This window comes from Calidris pugnax, unplaced genomic scaffold (genome assembly GCF_001431845.1).
Source record: "Calidris pugnax isolate Ruff unplaced genomic scaffold, ASM143184v1 scaffold103, whole genome shotgun sequence".
Taxonomy (NCBI): domain Eukaryota; kingdom Metazoa; phylum Chordata; class Aves; order Charadriiformes; family Scolopacidae; genus Calidris; species Calidris pugnax.
In genome coordinates, this window is record NW_015090990.1 from 16,269,798 (window position 1) to 16,294,080 (window position 24,283).

General features: G+C 38.9%; 1 protein-coding gene across 1 annotated transcript; it reads right to left on the reverse strand.

Annotated features, from left to right (window-relative positions):
• Positions 1 to 473: 473 nt before the first annotated feature.
• LOC106895331 (chromosome unknown open reading frame, human C2orf69) lies at positions 474 to 9,786 on the reverse strand. Its single transcript, XM_014954700.1, has 2 exons — positions 9,454 to 9,786; positions 474 to 7,724 (listed from the first exon to the last, which is right to left on the reverse strand). Exons 1-2 carry the CDS (start codon positions 9,766 to 9,768, stop codon positions 6,885 to 6,887), a joined length of 1,155 nt encoding a protein of 384 aa, XP_014810186.1. The 5' UTR covers positions 9,769 to 9,786; the 3' UTR covers positions 474 to 6,884.
• Positions 9,787 to 24,283: the final 14,497 nt, after the last annotated feature.

Genomic DNA, 24,283 nt, shown 5'->3' on the forward strand with positions numbered 1-24,283 from the left:
GTCTTGCTGGGAAGAGAGGATCACGCTGAATTAAATGTGAGCCAAGTGCTATAACAAGTGCAGCTATTTCCTCTTCACACTACCAACTTTAAAATGAAACCTTTATTTTATTTTTATATGTCAGCAAATTGAGTTATTTCCCCCTGATGGATAACCCAGTCCTGCTCATGCTCTGCTTCCAGTGTGCTATGGGAAATCTCTGCAATGACAGTGGGTTGGGTTTTTTTCCTTCCCCATGACCCCTTTGGTTTTTGCTTCTCTAAGATTGTCAGTAACCCCACCAGATGTGAGGTAAGTGCATATTCATGAAAGATCAACATAAACTATTTTATGTAGATCAGTGGGAAGAGTACAGCAGTAATTGTTCTGTCAGTGCTTTTACTTTGAACCAGTTTCTTCAATTTCTTAGTTAATAACTTCTATAAAACTATTGTTTCTTAAATGCTACAAAAGAAGAAACCAAGCAGCTTAAACATGTTTAAGTTACTGTGTTTAAAAGAAATAATAAAATTACTTTGTGCTTTCAAACCACTATGCTACATGGTGTGAAACAGGCAATAAAGTGATGAGTGAATGATAAAAGCATTAAAGGAATAACTTCCAGCTAACACAGTGAGAATACATGTAGCCAGACTTAAAAATCCATTACTGAAATAACACATAGAACTAGAGCTAATGACATTTGGTGGAAGTTTGCCCTTTAGAGAGCTAAAGCAATACAGGATCATGCCACAATAAAACAGATGAAGTTGTGCTAACAGGTAGTAGAAAAATAAACCCTGACCATCTTAAGCATTCAAACCAGCCACTTCAAACAGGGTCTGCAACAGAGGAGTCAGGTGATGCAGACAGCCCAGGATGAGTTAAGATGCTTAAATATAGACAGTATCTGAAATCAGCAGTTTGAACTTGGCCCACATCTTTGAATTACTCTAAAAATTTGGTGACTGAGGTTTTTAAAATGTAAATTCATTGCAGATCAATACCCAGAAAGAATTGTTTATTCTTGGTCATATGAAATATAAAGGATGACAAATAATTTCAGAAGATAAATGTTTTCTACATTTTGCTTGGTGTGGTTGCTGTGGAAAGAATCAAATGAAAAAAAAACAGGTCAAAATATTTTCTTGTCAAACTACTAAACAGATCATTACAAATCTGCCCATCGTGTATGTGCTGAAGATTTGATGTACCTAATTTAAGAATGTGTTTCTCTCAGGATCCACACAGGCTCTAGGTTCTTAATGCAAGTGTCAAGTTAAATGCCTGATGTGAAAGGGTTTGACTCTTTAAATGTGCAAGATGAAACTATTGGCCTCATTCACACTGTTAGTCCCACAACAGGACTAACTTGACTAGAGGATGATTTGACCATAGTAGAGGTTGTATTACATACTGTGTGATCTCCAAATGCATTACTTCACAGCTTCAAAAACACTCTTGTGCAGACTTCTATTTCCCTCTGGCCAAAACGTGTCTTCCCAAACCTGAAACCTTTAGATGTTTCCAAGCAGACAACACAGGTGGTGAAGACACAAGTTCTGAGACAGTAACTTTTTCAAGGGATTCTCTCTAAGTCACTACAACTCAATAATTAAAGAATCCAGTGTTACTAGAAGGACAGATGAGCTATTATTTTTTTCCAGTTATCTAAGTTTTTGGTAAAGGATGTCCTGGTTTGGTTTGGGCCAGACTCTGGGGCCGGGGATAGATTCTGATCTATTCTCAACCATGTGGTAACTCCTGACAGCAATGATCTCTTTTAAGTGGTGATTCCTGAGAGCAACAAGAGCAGATTACTTCCTTTCCAATTGTTCAGATATGTTCCCAGTCAACATTTTTAAGACCAGATGATTGAAAATATTAAAAGAATTGCTCAACCATGTAAAATGCACTGCTCCACATGCAATGCTGTTTGTACAAAAATGCTCAGAAGCTATTGCTTGCAACAATTAACAGAGATCCCAGTAACAGACAATTGCTTAAAACTTCCACCACACAAAATCAATGTATTTCTCCCACTGGGGAATGAGAAAGAAGAGCTATGCAGACAGCCTGTAAGGGATGCCATAGCTTTACCTGACACCCAGGCTTAGGAGTACAGCTCAGAGGGTAAACTCCGGTGCAGGAGACGTGATGAGCCTTGTTTTGCACTTCAGCGTTGCTGTGTCCTTGACTGTTTTCTGTGTCTTGCAGCAGTGCTTTCTTTAGAAACAACTCAGCTCTGAAGTGCCCAGTTTAACAAAGGAAGCTAACAATTGTGACTGAAAGTGCTCTCTGAAAGCGCACTAGAAGAAGGAAAATTTATTCTGAACCTTGAAGCAACGGCATTCTGCTCCTTTTCAAGTACATGAGATATTTATACACATGAACTAAAACCAGATAAGAATATATTTTTCCCTTTTGTTCTACCAGATGCTTTTCTGTTCATTTGCTTAAGTAGAATTTGGCACTTCTTGGGTCACTTGGAAACATGTAACAAAGCCCTAATGACAGGAAACAACTACAAAGCCATCACTAGTTTATAACCCAAAATACATTATATGCAAAATGACTGCCTGAATCAGAATTTCACGGGCTCCACAGTGATATGGAACAACTAATCCTGTGTGGGTTCTGTCAGCAGGAGTGAATCATGCTGTTAATACTTCACCTTGCGTCTGAACAGAGTTAAGAGACCAGTAGGACCAACAGAAAGCCAGCCTTGCTCTAGGGTCTCCATCTGCAATTTTTAAATGTCTAAATTTTCATCACATTATGAGCATCAGAAGCAAACTTATTTTTTCCTGTAATCTACCATCCTTAAAAAAAAAAAATGAAATGAGATTTCAATATGAGATTGAAAAGATTGTGAAGAAGTAACTCCAAAGATGATTTGAAGAGGCTTTCTCTCGTGAATTGCAGTCCAAGACGCAGAGCTTTGCTTTTGTGTGGCAAAGGGGCTCCAGACACAATTCATGTTTGTGGATTCTGCTAGGCAGTGATGTACCTAAAAATGCAGCTCACAACAAAGCACACACACTCCAAAATTTTTACTGTTCTTTACCTTCTCTCTTATATCAAGTCATAAGAATTGAAAATAAAAATTCAAGGTAAATGGATGGGTATACTTTAACCTCAGTGCTTCAAGTTTCAGACAACAAATATTGTTTATCTGCAGAGATGGTGAAGTAACCGTTAGCTTAGGAAAGATGGGACTGTGAAAATCACGAGGGGGAGAAAAAAACAGGTGACATTTTCTTTCTGCAAATAGCTCTAAAAAACCTGTTGGGAAAATGAACACATGATCGTGCACAATCACTTTTATCTGTGAATATCCACAGTTGTAACACCCTAACTCCTGAACTTGACATTGCAGTCTTATTTAAAATAATTTCTATGGCTATTTAAATAGATAGCACTCTATCAGCAATAATGTTTAGTAAGATAGAACAGCTCACCATAAAATGCCTGTGCTACCACATGAGAGGCAGCACAATGTTATCAATGGGAGGACAGAAAAGATTGCTCCTTTCAGCAGTATGTTAAGACTTGGACCCTTAATCACCTTTCAAAATCAGGGGCTGATGCTGATTTACGCAGCAGAATTTGGAGACGTGACTAAATTAGTCCTAGATAAGAAAAAGGTTACCAAAGTTTCTAGTATTTAAGATGCACACAAAATAAAATCATGTAAGTCATAAAGAATCTGGATAATTTCACAGAACTAAGCCCTGTTTTAAAGGAATTTAACAGGCAAAGCTTAAAACATTTTAGCATTTCTCAAAATCTGAAGAATGTCTCGTCTATTGGACAAGAAACAAGCATGTAATATATAAAACACCAGCTATTACATACTATGTTGTACTAAGGGCTATGTAATGTTGCTCACTGCATTCAAAACCAGAGACATCTTGAACCAAACCACTCTAAGCAAGCATGAGAATCACTTAACTTTACATGTAAGCTTATTAAAAACTCCCTTTACAGTTAATGTCAAAAGATAGGCTCATACAAACTGTGACCCCTGTCATCCTAACACCGAAACGTTCACACCCTTGGGTACATGCCAGCTTTCCCATGTACGTGAGATGTTTGTAAGCTGTTTCAGACCTACAGATGCTGGCTACACAAACACAAAGCCTGCCTTGGAGAAAAGTTATCAAATAAAGCTGGTTTCTTTAAACTAGATCCCCATCAAACACCTGATAAAGCTTAATCCACAAAACGTAACTGCACATTCCTTGTTTAATGGTTTTATGGTCACATCAAAGTGGTTTCACCCATTAGAAATAGTTTACTTTTGACACTGTTTACAAAATTTATTTTTAGCATGCATTGTAGTGAACGACAGAGGCATATTCCAATGGAGTACTACAACTGTTTAGAGAATCAAAAACAACCAGTTTCTCTCCACAACATGAAGTCTCAAAACAAGATTAGTTTTATAACAAAGTGCTTATTTTTCAAATTAATACAGCAACACTTGAACCTACTTAACAGTTATTGTAAGCAGCCTCCATCAAACAGGTTAATATTATTTTCATAGGACAGCCATCCAGAAACTCCCGAAGAAATGTCAGTATTTTAATAGCTGTTTCCAAAAGCTTGCAACAAGCTACTCCTGCTGTTTTGGCTGGCACAGAATTGTTTAGAAATTGGTCTGTGATGTGCACTGTTATTGGACAAAGCAAGTGTTAGCATAATCGAGTTAGCCTGGTCAGTCTGAGACTGAAATGAGAGGGAGCAAGATCAGTGGGGTGTTTTGGGGTTTTCTGTTGTTTCTTTTTTTAAAGTTTATTTTATAAGTAGATAATCAAAGATATTCCAAGCAATTTGTAGGCTTTATATTAAAACCACTTTGTTTGGTGACTCATATTTCCTTTACAGAAAAAAGTCCCTGTGTATAGTGCAAATGTTAGCAAAAGGACCAAAAAAGGGAAACAGCCTTCCTTGCAACACATATAGGCCCATTAAGAAAGTAATCAATAAATAGGATTGAACAAAGTCTCCAAGAGAGAGTTTTAGGAAAAAACCTCATGGAACTAGATTTCAGATTCTTTCATAAAATGTTAGAATTAGATTGTATGTTCCACTTCTCTCCACCAATTAAAATAAATTAGTTCCACTTTTCTCCATCAATTAAAATAGATTGTTTCCCCTTTTGATTAACTATGTACATTAGTCTATTATTAACAACAGAGTTCACATTCACATTGTAAGGTACACACTGTATGCATAATCCTACCACCCTTAATATTCTGAGTATTAAGAAAATTCTCTTGAGAGTTCACCACACTTTCCTCATTCTGCAGTGCTCACTAACGTGTGCACAACCACTGCAAGAGCTGTGAAATTACTGCCTCCAGTGAACCTTGTAAGTTTTAACGGTGCACATAGAAGAAAGATGAACCAGGACTTTCCTTTCACAGTGTAAGAGTCATGGGAAGCAAGAAGCAGGAGGAAGATTTTGCTAAGCCATCAAACATAGGAACAAAGTCGAATAAAATGGCTTTTTTTCAGCAGTGAGCTGAATTTCTTGTGCAATCTTCAGTGATTTGCTAACTTGCTTTTGTATTCCTATACTTCTAGGAAAGTGAAAACCATTGTAAGCTTCTGGTTTATTGTTAATAGCTGCAGTTGTCTTTAAGAGTGATTCTAAGATTTATTTGTAGATAAATGGAAAAAGTTACTTACAACAGTATAAAATTTCCACCAATACCCTCATTTGTCCATTTTTCAGCAATTCTTTCTGAACATTGAGGTTTGGGGCCTGAACTAGATTCCATCTTTTCATTCTGATTTGTCTGGCTTTGTATTTAATTAGAAGACTTTTTTTCTGTAAGAGAAAATTTGTCTCTGAAAATAGATTCTTGGCTGGCTGTAGAAGCAGCTACTGCTGTACGTTTAAAGGAGATAATCGTTCACCAAACTGAAACATTTTGAAACAGCTGCAGTCAACACAGTCTAAAATTTTTATGCAACTTTTAATACGTTATGTACTTACGGCTCCACGTAGATCAACATCAATGCAGCAATTACCAAGAAAAAAACCCGCACCAGTTCAAGGCAGGGATAAAGACACCTCTTGACTTGAAAATACAGATATTACTGCTGGTCCTTATAGACGTTAGTCAAAGCAATAGCAAGGTATGTCGAAAGAGCAATAAGTTACACTCTCATCAACATTCTTGGTCACTTAGCTATGTCAAAAATTTCAAGCCCACAGGTGAAATGCCCATTCACTAGCAGATACTACACAATGAAACTTTACAGTGACAGAAAAAGCAAGGCGCACATAAAGAAGGAAAATGGATTGGCACTACCATTCCAAAGGTAAATATTTGTGACACTGTTTCAATAGGAGAAACGTTGCAAACCCGGAAGACTTCATTAACTAATTAAAACAATATTAATGAAAATCTGTAACTAAGATTGTTCTAACAATCAGCATTTTCCTTAATCCAAAATCCTAACGTTATGTCTGTTATTGACAAAGCCCAAAGATTTTAGCCTTGAAAGCTACTAAATGGAAGTATCCAGACATTTGAAAGTCTTAAGTACTTTAAACTCCCATTAAAGACAGTATATGACATTAGACACCCAGGACTAAAAATTTTTCCAACAGTTTGAAAATAAATGTTCACATTTAACAAAAGCAAAAGTATAGGACAGTTCTTCATGACGCTTTTTTAACCAGGAACCAAGTGACATCTGTTGTAAGTATGAGGTCCCAATACTCCTTTTTAAGCTTCTGAAATTTATACATAGTATCTATCAGCAACACAGGACTTATTTAGTATTCTCTTCAGAAAGCATCTGCTCAAAGGTGTAAATCTAAATGACAACATTTCCAGTATCAAAAGTGCTTTTACAATGAATATACTATTCAGATACATACAGTCTCAAAATACTTCATGAACTCTGAAATGGTTATCTAAGGAGGGAGCATCATCGGCAAAATGTAGTTGGTCATTTATTTCCACACCAAATTCTTCAAGTGTCTGTACAAACTTCTGATGCTCTCTCCCAATCCACGACCTCATTGTGTCAAACACTTGGTATGGTGTAACGTGAGCATGAACTTCAATTCCTGTCTGTGCAAGTTCTTTCAGCACTTCAGGGTAAGTAACCCAAGTATTGCTTCCTCCCGAGTGACCACCATCCAACCAGTAAATTGCTTTTATGTTTTTTAAGAAGGCATCTGTATTCTTGTCTTTTTTAGCTTCCTTCAGCTCATAGAGCAGCTGATTCAAAACCACACAACCTTTACTGAAGCCAATCAAAGTAAACGACACTGCACCTACAGCAGACGGTATAATGAAGTTCATAGCAGAATTATTAGAGCATTCACAATCTCTCTCTCTTTCTGTGGATGAGCAACCATTTGTTGTAGGAACAGACTGCGGCTGGGATTTACAGGCAGCTATTTTTGCATCCTTGCTGACACCATGCACGCTTTTCTGGGACAGCAGAATATTCTGAGAGAGTCTGAATGCATTAACCAGCAACGCATGGAGATGCCTGAAAGCTCCGAAGTCGGTGCTGTGCTCTGGTGCTCCAAACATGTTGCTCGCCACGAAGTTGTCGTAACAACTGAATTTGTGCAGGTGCATTCGAGAACACTTTACAACCCAAATAAAGCTATTAGGGAACCGGCGGGCAAGTATGGTAGCAACATTTTCAAAACTCCAGTTCTCCCACTGAAAGTTTTCTGGGTGGCAAGACATAACATCATGATAGTTCTGAAAAATAAAGTAAAAAAAAAAGAAAAAAACCACATTACTACATCGTGAAAATACTTCAGCTCTGTCTAGTGTACTTCTATTCATAAGACAGACTGTAACTAACAGAGAAACATCCATTAGAGGCACTTGCTTGCTAAGTTTCCAGAACACATTAAAGAAGCTGCCATATTTAGATTTACTTATTCTACTTTAATACTTTTACTACATATTCTTAACACCTCCAAAATAAATACAATAAAAATAAGCACATGGAAGTATTCATAATTTTTGTTAACTTCATTCCAAGAGAATATTTAGGTATTTTTCAACTTAGTGTAACACAGAATACATAATTTTACTGTATTATCTCCATCAGCAGAAATACTGATTATACTAGAGACAAACAATTGACTTAAAACTTTGTAATAAGTTTTTTATTTTTATACACACACAAAAAATTGCTCTCATTCAGCTGTAGGGAGTCTTTATTCCCCTTGTTCACATCCTGATGTGCCACAGTTAGAAAAAAATTAACCGCCAAGTCATGACCCATCATCAGCCCTGAATTCATAATGGCTAATAATACTAATTAGTTTATTTTAGTAAGGAATAATAAAGCCATATCCAGAAATGGTAATCATGGTAGTTTTTTTAGTCCATTCCAATCTTTAGAATGAAAATCTACAAAATTCTGCATCTTTATCTTACATAAAAGGAACAGCTTTTCCCAGAACAAAAAGACATGACCCTTGCTTATGAGAAGTAATGACTTTTGAGATTAGCTAACTACCCAGAGTACCAGCGTATGTAACCTTACAGAGGTCACCCACACGCTTAGGGACAGCACTTCAAAGTCTCTCTTTTCAGCTTCTTGTCAACTTGGAGACAGCGTGTGTCTTCATCGGGGCACGCTGAGAAAGTGTCCGTGCCCACGAAATACCTGCCGGACGGTGTGTGGGCTGTTTGTACACCTGCACAGAGACGTGGCACCAAGCCTGCTGAGGAAAACTTGCCGTTTTAGAATTTCATAGAATCACAGAATGGCTTGGGTTGGAAGGGACCTTAAAGATCATCGAGTTCCAACCCCCCTACCGTGGGCAGGGCCATCTTTCACCAGACCAGGCCGCTCAAAGCCCCATCCAGCCTGGCCTTGAACACCTCCAGGGATGGGGCATCCACAGGGGCAACCTGTTCCAGTGTCTCACCGCCCTCACAGTAACAAACTTCTTCCTAATATCTATTTTAAATCTCCTCTCTTTCGGTTTAAAACTGTCACCCCTGGTCCTGTCGCTCCACTCCCTGACAGAGGAGCCTTCACCTGCCCTCTCTCCGCGGAGACGCTCCGACACCATTTCAGAGGGAGCCGTCACCGCCAGAGGCGCGGCGGACAGCGCTGTGAAAGGAGACTCCCCCTCCGCTGCTGCTCCCGTTTCAGCTTTCAAGAACGGCCCGTTCCCGCTACGTTTACCCGGCGGCGGCGGGCAGAGAGCGCCCGAGAGATGCTACTTCCCCCCGGGGCGAGGGGGAGCGCTCCGCTGGCCCCGGCGGGATCCCCGCACCCCGGCAGGGACTGCGACCGCCATCCCCTCCTCACCCCCGGAGAGCCTGTGCGGGCAGCGGCTCCCCTCAGCGCCGCTTCCCCGCTCCCACCGTCCTCCCCACCTCAGCCGCCCGCACCCGTCGTCCCCCCCCCTCAGCCGCCCGCACCCGCCATTACTTATCGCCCTGGCAGCTCGCCCCGCCGTACCTGCACGTCCCCCGGGAAGTAGACAACATGATGCTGCGGCGGGGCCGGGCCCCGCGGGGCCGCCGCCGGCGGGAGCAGCAGCAGCAGCTCGTTGGCCCGCTGCGGCTCCGCGCCCGCCACCTCAGGCAGCCGCAGCCAGGGCGGGCTCAGCCGCGCTGAGGAAAAGCCCGCGCCGCCGCCACCGCCTCCCGCAGGCCCCGCGGCGCAGGCGGCCGGCGCCCCGCAGAGGCTCATGCTCCTGCCCAGGCAGAGGGCAGTGGGGCCGATGAACCCCCGCAGCAGCGAGGCAGCAGCAGGCGGGCAGCGACGGCTCATGGGAGCGACGGCCCCCGCGCACCGGCGGCGGCAGACGGTTGCCGCCTCCCGCCCGCCCGCCCGCGGCCCGGCCACGCACTGCGCCTGCGCGCCACCCCCGGCCTCCGCCTATCGGAGACCTCCAGGGGCCCGGCTGGGGGCGGCGCACGTGCGCGCCTAACGGCTCGCCCCGCTTCAGCGGTGACGTCACCGAAGCCTTTAAAATGAGCGTGGCGGGAAGCGGGAGGCTCTCAGGCGGCCGTCGCGCGGGCGGTGGGGCAGTGCCTCGGGGTGCCCCATGAGACGCTCGTCAGCGGCCTGCCCTCAGCGCCGGCGGGTCCACGGGCGCCACCGGGCTCTGTTCTCCTCAGGCTGAGTGGTGCCACAGGTGAGCCTGCTACTGCCGGCCCCTCGGCCTCACCCTGCTCCGGCCGAAGCGCAGTTGAGGTGGCAGTGCCCAGCTGGTGTGCCGTCTGTGCCACTTTAGAGTCATAGAGCGGTTTGGGTTGGAAGGGACCTTAAAGATGATCTAGTTCAAACCTCTTTGCCTAGAGCAGGTTACTCAGAGCCACAGCCGACCTGGTCTTGAATTCTTTCAGGGATGAGGCATCCACTGCTTCCTTGGGCAACCTGTTCCAGTGCCTCACCACCCTCACAGGAAAGAATTTCTTCCCAATATCTAATCTAAATCTATCCTCTTTCAGCTTGAAGCCATTAGCCCTTGTCCCATTGCTACATGCCCTCTCCAGCTTTGTCGTTGGCCCCCTTCAGTTACTGAAAGGCTGCTATAAGGTATCCCTGGAGCCTTTTTTCTTCTGGGCTGAATGACCCTAGCTCTCTCAGACAGTCTTTGTAGGAGAGGTGCTCCAGCCCTCTGATCATTTTCAGCTTGAAAATTGTGTTGGGCTGATAAATCTTGAGGAAAGGTAGGCCAGTAAATGCCTCTGAACTTGATAGCATGGTTGTAGAAGGTCTCCTGCAATGCAGTAAAACCCCAGAGTGTGTGGTTCTAGCACAGTTATAGCCCTGGGGTTACATTCCACATAGAGCAATTCATTTCAAAACAGGCATATGTGGATTCAGTTATTTCCTAAGGGTGTTGGTTGTGTTATTATTTTTTTTTTCAAAGAGAGCTTAGACATGCTTATTTTACTTTGGTTATACTAGTGCTACAACATTGGAGGAAAATCTTTCATGTGTACCACTGTGAGAAACTCATCATTTTATATGGCAAGCAAAGCTAAGCATTCCTGGTTGGTTTGTCTAAAATTTTCCTATTTCATGTATTCATTCCTTTCTTCTATTTTCACAGTCTAGTTAAAAATGCTTATATGTAAACCTGGGAAACTAGCAGGTGCCAAGTCTGACTCTTACTAATTGAGTTAGTTGTGTAAGAAGGTAGAGTTAATTGAATAGTGACTGCATAATCAAGTAACTTGCATCAAACTATTGACCGGTTATCTTCTTGTTGGAAAATTCAACAAATGAAAATGAGGTATGGTGATATTAAGGTTATTTGTAGCAAGCTAGTAACAAGCAGAGTACTTCAAAATGGCTTTGTGCAGCCTACTCATGGAGATTCAGGTCTAGCAGTAATGTGTTCATGGTCCACTTGGCACACTTGTATTTTTCACAGGTATGTCTTGGCTCATGCTAGAGTGAGGTCAACAGTTCTTACTTCTATATTGTAAAGGTCATCCAAAGGTTCCTCCAGAAAGCAGACCTTGTGATTGTGTTCCACATACAAGCTCAGAAGAACATTGCGTTGTCATGTGTGCTTTGAGGTTTCATTGTTTATTATATAAGCAATATGTATTTTTCTTTACTTGCAGAAATCAGAGCAAGGTTGGTACCTGATGAAGAGGGTAAGACATTTTAAGGGATATTTTTTTACTTTGTGTGTTTCTAGGGATAACAGGGGTTACTAAAAATTTTTGGTGACTGCTGTGTTTTATAGATTGTTTACTTTAAGTTTGTTATTTTTAAATTTAACATTACTATTTCTTGTGTGAAAATTATGTTTGATATGCCTAGAGCTTTTTTCTCAAAGCCTGAAAGAAAACAAATCCAACTTTTTGCTCACCAGAAGATGGTGCTGTGCCAGTGCAGTTTGAAAAAACTGTATGAGAACAGTCATCTGATTATAGTGGCTTTCATGTCTTGGGAGTCTGATGTTAGAGGTGCATTTCAGCAATGCTTTCTTCTGTTTAGCAGCTGATTAATACAGGCAGTATATCTAATACCTTTACAGTAGAGCTAGTGGTCGGTTCCAAAGTCTATCTTTGGAACTGGAATTCCTCTGGGAACTCCTGCCTGTGCTCCCAGGAGTTTAAAACTCTGACCAATTTAGAGCTGTGGAGTGGCTGAGGCTGGAAGATGCCTCTGGAGGTGGTCTGCATCAACCCACCTGCTCAACCCAGGATTAGCTAGAGCAGGTTGCTCAGGACCATGCCTTGCTGGGCTTTTGAATATCCTGTTCCAGTGTTTGATCACCCTCACAGGAAGAAAGGTGTTTTGTTAATGGCTGAACACTTTCCTGTATTTGAACTTGTGCCTATTGCTTCGTGTCCTATCCATGGACAGCACTGAGAAGAGTCTGGCTCTGTTGTGTTTACTCACCTCATCAGATGTTTATACATTGATATCATCCACCTGAGCTTTCTATTCTCTAGGCTAAACACTCTCAGCTTTCAACCTCTCCTTGTGTAACAGATGCTCCTGTCTCTTAATCATGTTGCCAGCTTTTCATTGGACTTGCTTCAGTATGGCCATGTCTCTCTTGTAGTGGAAAGTGCAGAACAGAGCACTTCAGTGCTGGTGCTGCCAAATCTGAGACAAGGGGAAGCATCACCTCACTTGAACCTGCTCACGAAGCTTTTTCTTACACAGCTTCTTTGCCACAAGGGCACATTGCATGTTGTGTCCTGTATATTTATCACTTATATTACATATTTATCATTTTCCTGTAGCATACATCATCTAGGAAGTCTCAATGTTTAATCTGCTCACACAGCCACCAGGATAACAATCTCCACTTTGAAGAGCCACAGAATAAGTTGGGTGTAAGAACTTACAACACTGATGAAATTTCAGGCTATGTTTGAAAAAAAGTAAAAATGGGTGCCTGAATTAGCTCCTAAAGTTAGGCACATAAAACAGTAGTTTGATTTTCTGAAAAGATTTCATTGAGCTATGCCCTAAGGTTAAATCTAAGTGGAAACTTTCAAAGTGCCACTGCTAATGAAGCAAAATTATTAAATTAGAAAAAAATCTCTAGCTCCCTCCATACAACTGTTTATTTTAGTTCACGCAGGCAAGTTTTTTTGAGCACTTCTGAGCAGTTCTGGTCCATGCTGACACTAAAACTTTTACTTAGAGGAGGTAATGGAACCTTATCACTTCTGTTCCCTATTAGGTACTGTGCTCAGGAAATAATAGGTAAGACCTGCTAAACGTATAACCATAAGAAAAAACACAAGTGGTCTGCTTTTCTCATATGAAATGGATATTTTTTAAAACACGCCCACAAAAGTATAGAAACAATATAATTCCTGTCCTCTGAAAATCTAGTTACTTGCACCTTCATTGCTAAGGTTTGCTTACATCAGTTGCAATCTTACATTATGATGCAACTTTTAACAGATAGTTAAAGTCGCTATATAGACTTTCATCTTCATCCCAAATGCTACATGAGTCTTATGGGAGAGCATGAAAATTACTCCATATCTTATCCAGAATTCAGATACACACAATTATCAAAAAAATGAAATGGGCTGTCTTTTGGTTATAGGAAATAATGGTATACAAACATGTTGTTCCCACTTGAAATAGAAAGCACCAACCAAGAAGATGGAAGAAATCTTCCACGGCATACTATAAATTTTATTGGTAGAGTGATTGCTTATGAGTTTGCTTCTAACCTTTGTCTTGTGGCTATTGCTATATATAAGCAGATACAATAAACTTGAGTGAATCAATCCTTAGAAATATCACCCAATGTAGGCACAAATTACTACATTGTGAGGGACTTCTGTCAGCCTCCACATTTGTCCTGTTCTCTGTGATGCCTTATTCCTCAATTCTTCCATTATCTTAATCTTTACAAGTTTTTACTTGCTATGCTCTCTGTCATTGTAAAAGGAAAAATCTTTTCTTTTTACATTCTCTTCTTACTGTGTCTGTTGTTCTTTTCCTACAGCAGCCCTCACTGTTTTCACATACTGAATCACTCGTGAGCCAGCCCCGAGTTGCTCTCCTGTCCTGCAGCCCCACACTGTGCGGTTCACTGCTCAATTTTGCTGCCTACTATGGGTTGGGCAGGGACATAAAGTGCACAGTGGGTTTTTTCATGACTCTGCAGAAGTCTATCCAGAGATCTCAGGGAGTTTGGCAGAAAGAATGTGTATCATGGTTGATTAGCAGTGATGAAAGACATGCCTATGAAAATTAATTCCTCTGGGGAGAACTAATGGCTTATTCACTGCTCCCATCTCTCTGCGCTCCCCCATAGACCTTTGTGGCTGCCTGCAGAGTGGTTAATTGGTTTTGTCTATCAGAGGCAAATATATGTGCAGCTTCTAAGTAGAAAAGGTACCAGTGCAAAAGTAATCTTTATTACAGTCAAAACACTTTTTCTGGAATCAGCTATGTTTCTTTGCCTTTATAGCCCATATCCTAATTTTGTGCTTTTATTCAGATCGTATGCAAACAGCACAGAATATAATATAGTTCTGGTTATATGTATTTTCTCAGACCAAGGAAATGTTATTGTTAGTTTTAGTCATACCATTTACATTAAAGCATTCTGATAGAGGCTTTAGGAAAATTCTAGTTGAAGAACAATTGTCTGGTGATGTGACAGTATCTTTAGCCAAGTATCCCAATATACATTAATTTCTACCTGTTCGTATGTAGCAACTGTACTATTTCGTGGTACTTCAGAGATCTTAGAAAAACATGCTTCCTGCCCAACTGATGTGCAATGTGCATATATACATATTTGCATATCTGTGTATTTTACATTTGAATTTCCTTTTAAACATTTTTCAGCTGCGTATGCATTCAAATTGCTAGTTTGCATTTTGGCAGAAGATTAGAATAGCTGTGGAGACACCTGTTAAATACTGATAGGAAACTCCTTTGCAGTTGATATGCAGCTGTGTCTTTCACTATTAAAAGAATGTGCCAGGCCTGGCTCATCATTCTCTCAGGTATAGTAACACTTAAAGGACTGAGTTACCTGTCTCTGTGGTGAAGTGTACGCAGAGAAATTCCCAGCGGCTACACAGTGATGAATGGCTAGGTCTTGACTTGTAGTTTTATTAGCTTATTAGTGGCAACAGTTCAAATGAAATTACAGCTATTATGCTCCATTATAAGTACTAAACAATTTACTTCTGCTGAAATTCCTACTGACAGCTCTGCCTGCCAGCATCCATCTTTTGTGTGTGTATGGATATTCAGGAGAGCATAGGGGAGAATAAATTACTATCTTGGCAATTTACTGAGTTGTATGAAAGTGAGAATAAAAGCTTTTCAGCATGAAAAATAAATCCATGTTCTTCTTCTGTCAGCTGTGTGGAGAAGCTACTAAAATAACAGGATATGTGATCTCATTTCTGTGTTTTTTCGTTGCTGAAAAATTAGGGTGTATATAGAATTAAGAACTACTGCTACTGTTTAAAACGTCTTTTTCTCTTGTGCTATTTTTCCTGTAGAAATTGGTTTTGTGTAGTCATGCTGTCTGTCTACCTGTCAGTCCTTCCCAGTGGCCCTATTACCCACTTTAAATGAAGGGTAGGAGTAGTAGAGCAAATAATCTGGGAGTATTGGGGAGAACTACTGAATGAATAGATGAGGATGACTCAGACTAATCCCCTACTGAAGGAAAATTGGGGAGAATTCGGCCTTTGTACAGTGCATTTGAAAGCAAAAGTCTGAAAATTCAGTAAGTGTTGCCTCTGCATACTGGAACCAGCACATGCTGTCTGTCCTTGTCCAGTTCACAGAGGACGTGGTGGGTAGGAAGCAATGGAATTACTTTCGTAGAAAATTTAAGGACAAAAGACATGAGTCCATCAAAAAGCTTTGGTGGTTCTGCTGTTCATGGAACACATAGTTAAATGATAAGCAAAATTTCTGTGCTTTTGCAGTTTGTCTATACAAGAAAAGCTTACAACTTAAGGGAGCCATATGCTGCCTGGTATAAATCAGTATAAATTGGGAAATCTTGTTGGTATTCAAAATAACATACAGTGGCCCAGGAAGTGGAATAGAAGAGGATTTTCTTGCTTGAAAAAAAATGGACCAAAGCTCAGGCCCCTAACCATTTCTGCGGTCTGGGGTTTGTCTGGCAGTGAAATTATGAAATCTTGGCTTGTGCATGCTTATATCTGTTTCCTTTCTCTCTCATACTGTTCCTTAGACTATTCTGGCTTTGTGGATGGCTACTCAACATGAGACTAACTCCTGCCATCCCATTTATCAACTTCAATTGCTGTATGCACAAAAATGAGGTCAGAATTTGGCCTCAGATATTATCTTTGCACTATGGCTTTCTGGAATTTATACCACATCCTCTGCTCTAGTTTTTCTTTCCAACAGTGGTTTGGGACACTGCTTGCAAATAAGAAGGAAATAGGTCCTCAACTTGAAATTAGTTATTTGTGAGGGAACAATATTTGCTTAGATGGAGCAATGAAAATGTTCAGGACTCTCTGCTAGTTCATTTGTTTCTGGCATGCTGATCTAAAAAGGTATTATTCAAGTGGAGTACAGTTATATAGGGATTCAGCTGTCTGACTTCCAACGAATTCAGATTCTTCACCTTCCAGTAGTATTCTGTGAGAGTTAATGACAATGGAAAGTATGCAACAGGCAACGCTTGTGAATTTACAGTATCAGGCCTCAAAAGACAATTCTTCACTCCCCTTCATGTGAAAAATCCTGTTGCAGTCAGTGCATAACTTGGATGAGGAATATACATTTTATTTGCAAATAGAGTTGGAAGATTTCAGCATATAAATACTGCAAATAAAGGTATCTCTAATAACTTAAATCATTATTATTCAAAGTTTTTAAGCACATCCTGTTGTTCATCTTTATCAAAGGACTTGCCTTTGAGTAAGCGCACGCAGAAAATTCTGCATATGCTTGTGTCATATGGAGAATTGAGGGGTTTGCTGTTTGCTGCATACTTGAAATTTTGAATTTTTATCTTCCACTAGGACACAAATGTAGTCAGGTAGCAATGTTAAATATATCTCCAGATGCCTCTAAGTAGGATTATCTGGGAGTGATACTTCCATAAAGCTAGAAACTAAAAAAAAAATATACTTTTAATGTTATATAGGCATTATTTATATAAGTACTGAATAGACTGATATTTTACCAAAGTCTTTAATGTATCAACACCGAAACAACTCTTCGATACAAAAAGACCCAGAACTTTTTTTCTTACATTAAAATGGTCACATGTGGGACAGTGATGGAACTGTTCTCAGATGGATATGATTTTTTTAATTAGTCAGGTCAAATATTAAAATGGCACAAAGACAATCTGTGGAATTAAGGTTTCTCTTTGCAGAGAATGCTTTCATTATGGAGGCAGTGCAAAGCTTTTGCCCTTACTATTCATTTCTCCTTGTTGGAGTACTTCAGATCTACAGCTCATGCAAGTGTGTTTTTGTCATACCAACTCAAAGTTGCTTTTTAAAATCTTCTGTTCGATAGGGAAATGACTTGCCTTTTTTCCTTTAAAAGGCATTGTTTTGCTATTTGACATGCACAAACATATGATATTGATAATAAAGCAATATGCAGTGTCAAGAACCATCAAATATTAACATTCTGATATTCAGTGCTCAAATCAAATAAACTGTGACTGAGTTTTGTACAATACCGAAACCAGCAGCATAAAATGCTAATTGTGTTCTGAAAGTTTTATTTAGCTCCAAAAGTTTTTGAGTAAATTTCTTAATATATAACATACTTTCTCAAAACAAGCACATTTCTAGGAGTTGTAAGACCTTGCAAATCTCTATAAAACGTCTTATCTGAGTTCATTTGGGAGGAAAAAAAATCAAGCTATTGATATATTTTCCAAATGTGGGTTCATGTGGAATTCATTGTCTTGACTTCGAAATGCTTCTGTTTGCTTTCCTCGTACTTCACAAACTCTGCATTAGCTTGCACTTGTGTTGGAATTACAATTCCTCTTTTATGGAACAATTGGACCTTTCTTTCAAAGATAAAGTCACTGAACTCATTACCCAAATGTCCAAAGTTAAGAGCACCATTTTTCAAAGCAGTAATTTCAAATGAGTTAAAATCACTTTAGCAGAAGTCAGATATTATTTCTAGCATCTTTATCTGTTGAGAATCTTTAGTCCACAGTCAAGAAAACTCTGAGGTAACACACTCTGGTTTCTGCTAAAACTTAGACTTGGTTACTGAAAGAGTATTTGGAAGCACCAGTGGAACGATGTACCATTTTGGCATAGAAATTCTGACATTTTACTGGTCTGTTATATTTTTGCTTTGTTAGGCTCATACCATTAAATCTAAGAGTTGTGTTCCATAAAATAAAGACATTGAATTAAGTATTTTTTCCTTTCTCTTACCTACTCTCTCTTTGACCTGTTTTACTTCGTTTTCCCCTTTCCCCTCTTTCTTCTAATGTAGCCGAGCATATGACTTCATCCTAGGAACTAGTGTATTTCTTGGGCAGGCTGGCAAATGAAGTCTCATTCAAAGAAAGGAGTGGGGTTTTTTAGGGAAGAATTTCCTTTTACTGGCATTTTAACCTGTTGTAGCATTTCTGTCTTCCCAATGATAAAGTCCAAGAGATACTAACTGCAGCACTTCATTCCATGAATAAAGAGTACAAATTCAGTGTAGTCAGCAATGTTTGCTTTCAGCCTAATGTGAAGCCAGTTGTCTATGAATTAACTCCCACCGACTTCAGTGAGGCTTTTGAGCGTGCTTATTGGAAGACTTCTAATTCCTTTAGTAAGATTGTTATTTAGACAGTGAGAGCAAGTGATGGGGTTTGTTGGTCTTCATAATTAAATAAAACAATTTAGGGTTTGATTAAACAGATTATTCTGACAGTCATTCAAAAGTACAGGAGACAGCTTCTTAATGTTATAAAAACTAGAACAAATTAAAAAGTCTTAATTTCTAGGAGAAAGGTGAGGTGAGTACATGGCCTGAGTTGTGAGAAATAGCTTATTTAACAGCTGTTGAGCCATTATGGTAAAGGAACAGAATCTTCCATATATTTCATATGAGAGCAGGCAAGCATCACTCCCTGCTTTACAAGTAAATCTGCTTAGAATTGAAAATTCTTGTTCAAGACTGGCAGTTGTTATTATTTTCTCAGCCAGCAGCTCCTGAGAAGAAAACATTGAGAGAGAAGCTTCTTTAAGCATTGAAATTATTTTCCCCATGGTTATGTAGAAATGTGCAGAGAATTTTGGCTAAACCATCACTGTTGGTTTTGGTTTTATTATAAATTTCTATGTGAATCTGCTAATTCATAATTTCATCCTGAATACTCTATGGAAAATGCAGATATACTTTCACCCAAACAGCGTAAAAGATTGTGCTACAAGGCATACCACTTAGAAATCATAAGAAAGGTGCTTTTTTTATATATAGTAAAATGTAACCATAAGCCAACTTTTGTCCAGATTTAATTAACTGTCATTAGAACTTCACAAAAAGGACAAACAAGTAAAATCAATAGAATTCCTCATCTCTAGATGTGAAGTATTCAGTAAATGTCTGTGAAACCGATGTGTTTTAATACTTCAGGGTTAGTGCTTGCAAAGGATCCTGAAGGAAGATAATTTTCTTTAATTCCATAACAAACACAAGTAAACCTTTCATGAAATTGAATATGAAAATGACAAGTAAATTCATACAGGCTGTATTCACAGGAGGACAATGAGAAGTCAGGCTGTATCATTTTATCAGAGGATGAAAGTTCATAAAATAGGTGTAATATTTAGAATTCCAAAATGTTATACATGAAAATAAGCGATGGGCAAAGATGACAGAATAGTCCTTTTATGAAGTCCTGTTATAAACTTGAGTTACATTTTATTGAGAACTTCACTGTGAGTGAAGTGCTATCAATAAAATTTAACACTGCAGTGAATTCCATAGGATAATTCTGGTTTATGTGATAGCTATTATATTTGCCCGTATCACATCTTATATTGTTTATCAGCAGATACAGGGTTTTCAGTCAGTGCTGTCTTCTTATTTGAATTTTCTACAACCCATTAAAAACAGTGATCTCTACTTTCTGACTCTTGACAATGTTGTAGCATTTGTGGGTGGACTATTGATAAGAATCCTTTAGTCATTCTTGTTGAATTTTTGTAAATAACATAAGTTTTAAAATACCCAATTACTTTAAAGCTCTTTATTTGAAATGTTCTTTGATCACCAAGGAAATACATAAAAATTAAATTGGAGAGTTCTGTGAAATCTGCCAATGAATTTCCAGAGCACTGGGGATTCTGACACTGCCACTACTGAGAAGCCGATTTCATTGGTCTCAACTGTTCCAGTGTTTCATCACCCTTGCAGGAAAGAATTTTTTCTCTACATTTCAAGGAAACAAATTCATATTGTCCTACTTTAGCCACTTATAACAAGCAGCTAAATGCCATGGATTGTCAGTGAAAGGACGCACCTCCAGATGTTGACTTAAAGCCAGAGATCAATTTAAGAGACTGTCTAGCAAATGGATACCTCATGTCAGTCTGGTGTGAACTGCTTCTCTAAACTGCCAGCAATTTTCATTGCATCCTTTACTGAAATTGAGAAGCCCCAATTCTATGATCTATTTTTACAGATGTAAATTCTTTAACCAAAGTTAATAAATGAAGCCATTAATGCAGCTAGACTCCTCAGCCCTTTTAGTACCAATTTATTTAACCTGAAAAATGTTCAGGGAAAATAAGCCAAAATGGTACTGAGCTATCTTTCTGCCTTTAAATGAACTGGGGATTTCCATATACTTTAAAAAATATATCTTCTCAGAAACTTAGATTTTATTGGGAATGGCAGCGTTTGGATCTATTTTAAGAAAATTTATATGTGAATAAATTTCTGAGAGAAGAATACATGGTTTTCTTCTGTAATCACTGCTTTTAATTTTCTTAATGCACTTTTCACTGTTGTTTTGTCTGAATACATTTTTATTTTTGTTCCTCCAGACAGGATCCTGCCACAAGCATTTTTAAATCAGACATTAATAGCATAGTTCACAGTTGTTACTGCCAGGCCTCAAACACAAATACTGCATTTGTGTTTGGAGGAAAAAGCAAACATCAGATCTTAATTATGTGTGTTTGTGCTTTCGTTTGTGTTTAAACTATCTGGCGTGAGGGTTTACATCACTATCAGTTAACTGTAGGGCTTTAACTACCAGGATCACCAGCTGTGTGGTTTGCATTGGTGGGGGTTTTGTCCCATTTTTTTGCTTATTGCTTAAATGGCAGAATTGCTAGGGAAAGTTGAAGCTTTATATGACTCTATTCATAAGAAAGATTCTAGGAGAGGCTTTTGTATTGAATGCTTTACTAAAGTTAGTTGATTTAGTTGCAGACTGTTTGCAAACAGGTTTTTGGTTTCTTTGTGGGATTCAGTATGATTGAGCGGGCTGAGCATTAGAGCAGATATCAGAATTATGGAGTCCTATCTTCATTACTGTGACCTGCACTATAACCTCTTGTTGTGTTCCTGTTTCTGAAGGAACAAATGATGAGTGGTTTGTCAGCTCTTTGGAGCATGGATTGAATTTCATACAGCCTGTCACAATAGGACTGTCCTCTTGGCATTTCTAATGACAAGCTTTAAAACTTAAAAAATGTGTATAGGTCATTCGGGCTTTGGATTGCTGATTGGTTGTTGAAAGCTATTGTTCTGATTCATCATTCTCTCATGGATCACTGGAATTGCATCATAATTACTCTTTCTTCCATTTTGTAAGGTGTGGGAGGTGCTGAACTTCAGCATGATTAAACTCACATGAAGACATTTATTCTTTGCAAAGAACTGTAAACAAAAATTATGTAAATGTTAAAGAAGATAAGAAAGGTGACAAAGAAAATTCTATTACATATTGTGGGGCTTGGTCAGATCTCATTTGTAGAAACAAGAATAGATTTGGGCATATTATGAGTTATGTGCCAGGGAGTGCTCAGAGAACATCCACCACGGACTCTGGTCAAATCACTGCTCAGAATAAAAGAAATATTGGCTAAACCTAAGAATGATGTGTTCCATGCAGAGCCCCAGACCTTCATCAATAGAACTGTGGCAAGTAAACCAGGAATGTTGTTACCTGAGATTCCAAGTATTTGCAAATTTTACCACTGAATAAAGCAAAAGTTCAGCATACTATTTTTGGGTCTGTATAAATCCATTTACAATTGCTTCTCATTTTAAAATCTGGTCTTCTAATATATCAGCATTTTGTTTTAGATTGGTATTGTAAACAGTTTAAATGATAATTTTAATTATTTTGTACTATGTTTAACTGAGAATATGAATCTGACATAGCTGGCAGTGAACAGCAGAACATTTAGATTTGGTTGACTTGTCCCCTATTTCATATAAATGGGACTTAGCATTTATTCTTTCAGTTAAAGTTTGATTATAATCTGGAGACAGTTGTTAAAGTGTTGGCTGAAAGTATTACAAGCAAGATGTTTTCATTTTGTTTGCAGCTAGGAAAGTTTTGTTAAATGTGCTTTTGTGCCAAAGCCATAGAAGTAGTTGCTTTTTTCTGCAGTGTGAAGTCAAGTCCAGCAGACTGAACTTTAAAATCTTTCTAGACCATCAAATATTGGTGACTTGGATAGATACATTCTCATTAATTGTATTTTAAAGTTTTGGAGATTGATCAAACCAGAATCAATGTTCAAGATTCTTTCTAAAATAAAATCATACATCAATTTTTTGTTATCCTGTGTAGAAAAGTATATGCCAATCATTGCTCATCTCTAAAAGGAATTAGGGTAGACATATCTTATGCTTCATTTTTGATTAGTGGAAAGAAATTTAGTATTTATTAAATCCGCTTTTTTTTTTTCTCCTTGCTTTTTAATGCAGAACACTCAGCAGGAAGACCAGGAGGCCCATCTTGGAAAATTAATTACTATTTAGGTGTTACTTTATAGTGCGGACAACGAAGCTGATGTGAGTGGATAAAAGGGGACAAATGAAATACATCTTGTTTGCTTTCAATAAATGCCTTTCTCTGTGCATGCAAAAGACCTTTATTTTCCTATACTGAAATAAAGGAACAGAAGAAATATCAAACAAAGTAAAAGGAAATTGAGTGTGTACATATTAGATCTTTGTCTCCAAGTGACTTCTTACTCACAAATAACTTTGAGAAACAAAGATAAACTGAACTTAAAATAAATACTAATGGGACAAGTGGAGGCATTTTCTCTCCAGAAACTCTTACCTGAGTCAGATAGGATGCCAGCAGGATAGGTTTGGAAAAGCTATCAACTGATCTTAATATTTTTTTTTAAATATGAAAGAATATATAGAAGTGAGGATTTTTGTTCTGACAAGTCTGTTTTTCTAATGATCATAGGTACTGGAGCCAGCTCATATGTAACGAAGTGCAGTGTGACTAAGTGAGGATTTTTGTTCTGACAAATCTGTTTTTCTAATGATTATAGGTACTGGAGCTAGCTCATATGTAACGAAGTGCAGTGTGACTATGGACACTCAAGACTTGGCTCCACAAAGAGAAATAGCAAGTGCTATCCAAGGTAGCGGTGCAAGTGGTTTGAAGGATCTACGGATAATCGCTTTTCCTCACAATGTGAAAACTAAACTAACTTGTGGTGTGGAAAGCTCTGACGATAAGATGACGATATGCTGACTTGGCATGAAGACTGAATATATTTATTACTACGTTCTTGAGAATACTTCTTATATATCTATACTCAACCAGCAGAACTGTGCTTTAAAGAATTGACCCATGATCCTGGAAAGAGGACTACTGGGATGGCACTAGTTGGAATCACTCCAGAGGACTGTAAGCATTGTGCATCGTGTGCATTAATGAAAGTCACTGGACAATTTTGGAAGAGGGGAAGCAATTTCCAGATTGTTTTACAAGATGTACATATGTATAATCACGTGTCTTAAAGATGTATTTTAAATCTCAGCATTGAAAAACTTTGCTGTATTGAATTGGTGAAGTATATGAACTTAAATAATCCTAACTTGCTGTGTTTGGGGAAGCACAAATGAACATTGTGAATCTGGAATCATTCCATGTTAATGACTGTGCTTTGTTCCAATGGTTCAATTAGGGAACAGAATCACATATTGCCATAGAATATCGGGATTTATCTGCCCTTATCTGATGATCTTTTGACTTTAGTAACAAATAAGAACATATCCCTGTTTAGAATAGCTTTGAAGGCATGAGATGAAAATATTATTCAAAGATGGATAAAATTAATACATTCTTTAGAAATGCAGTGAAATT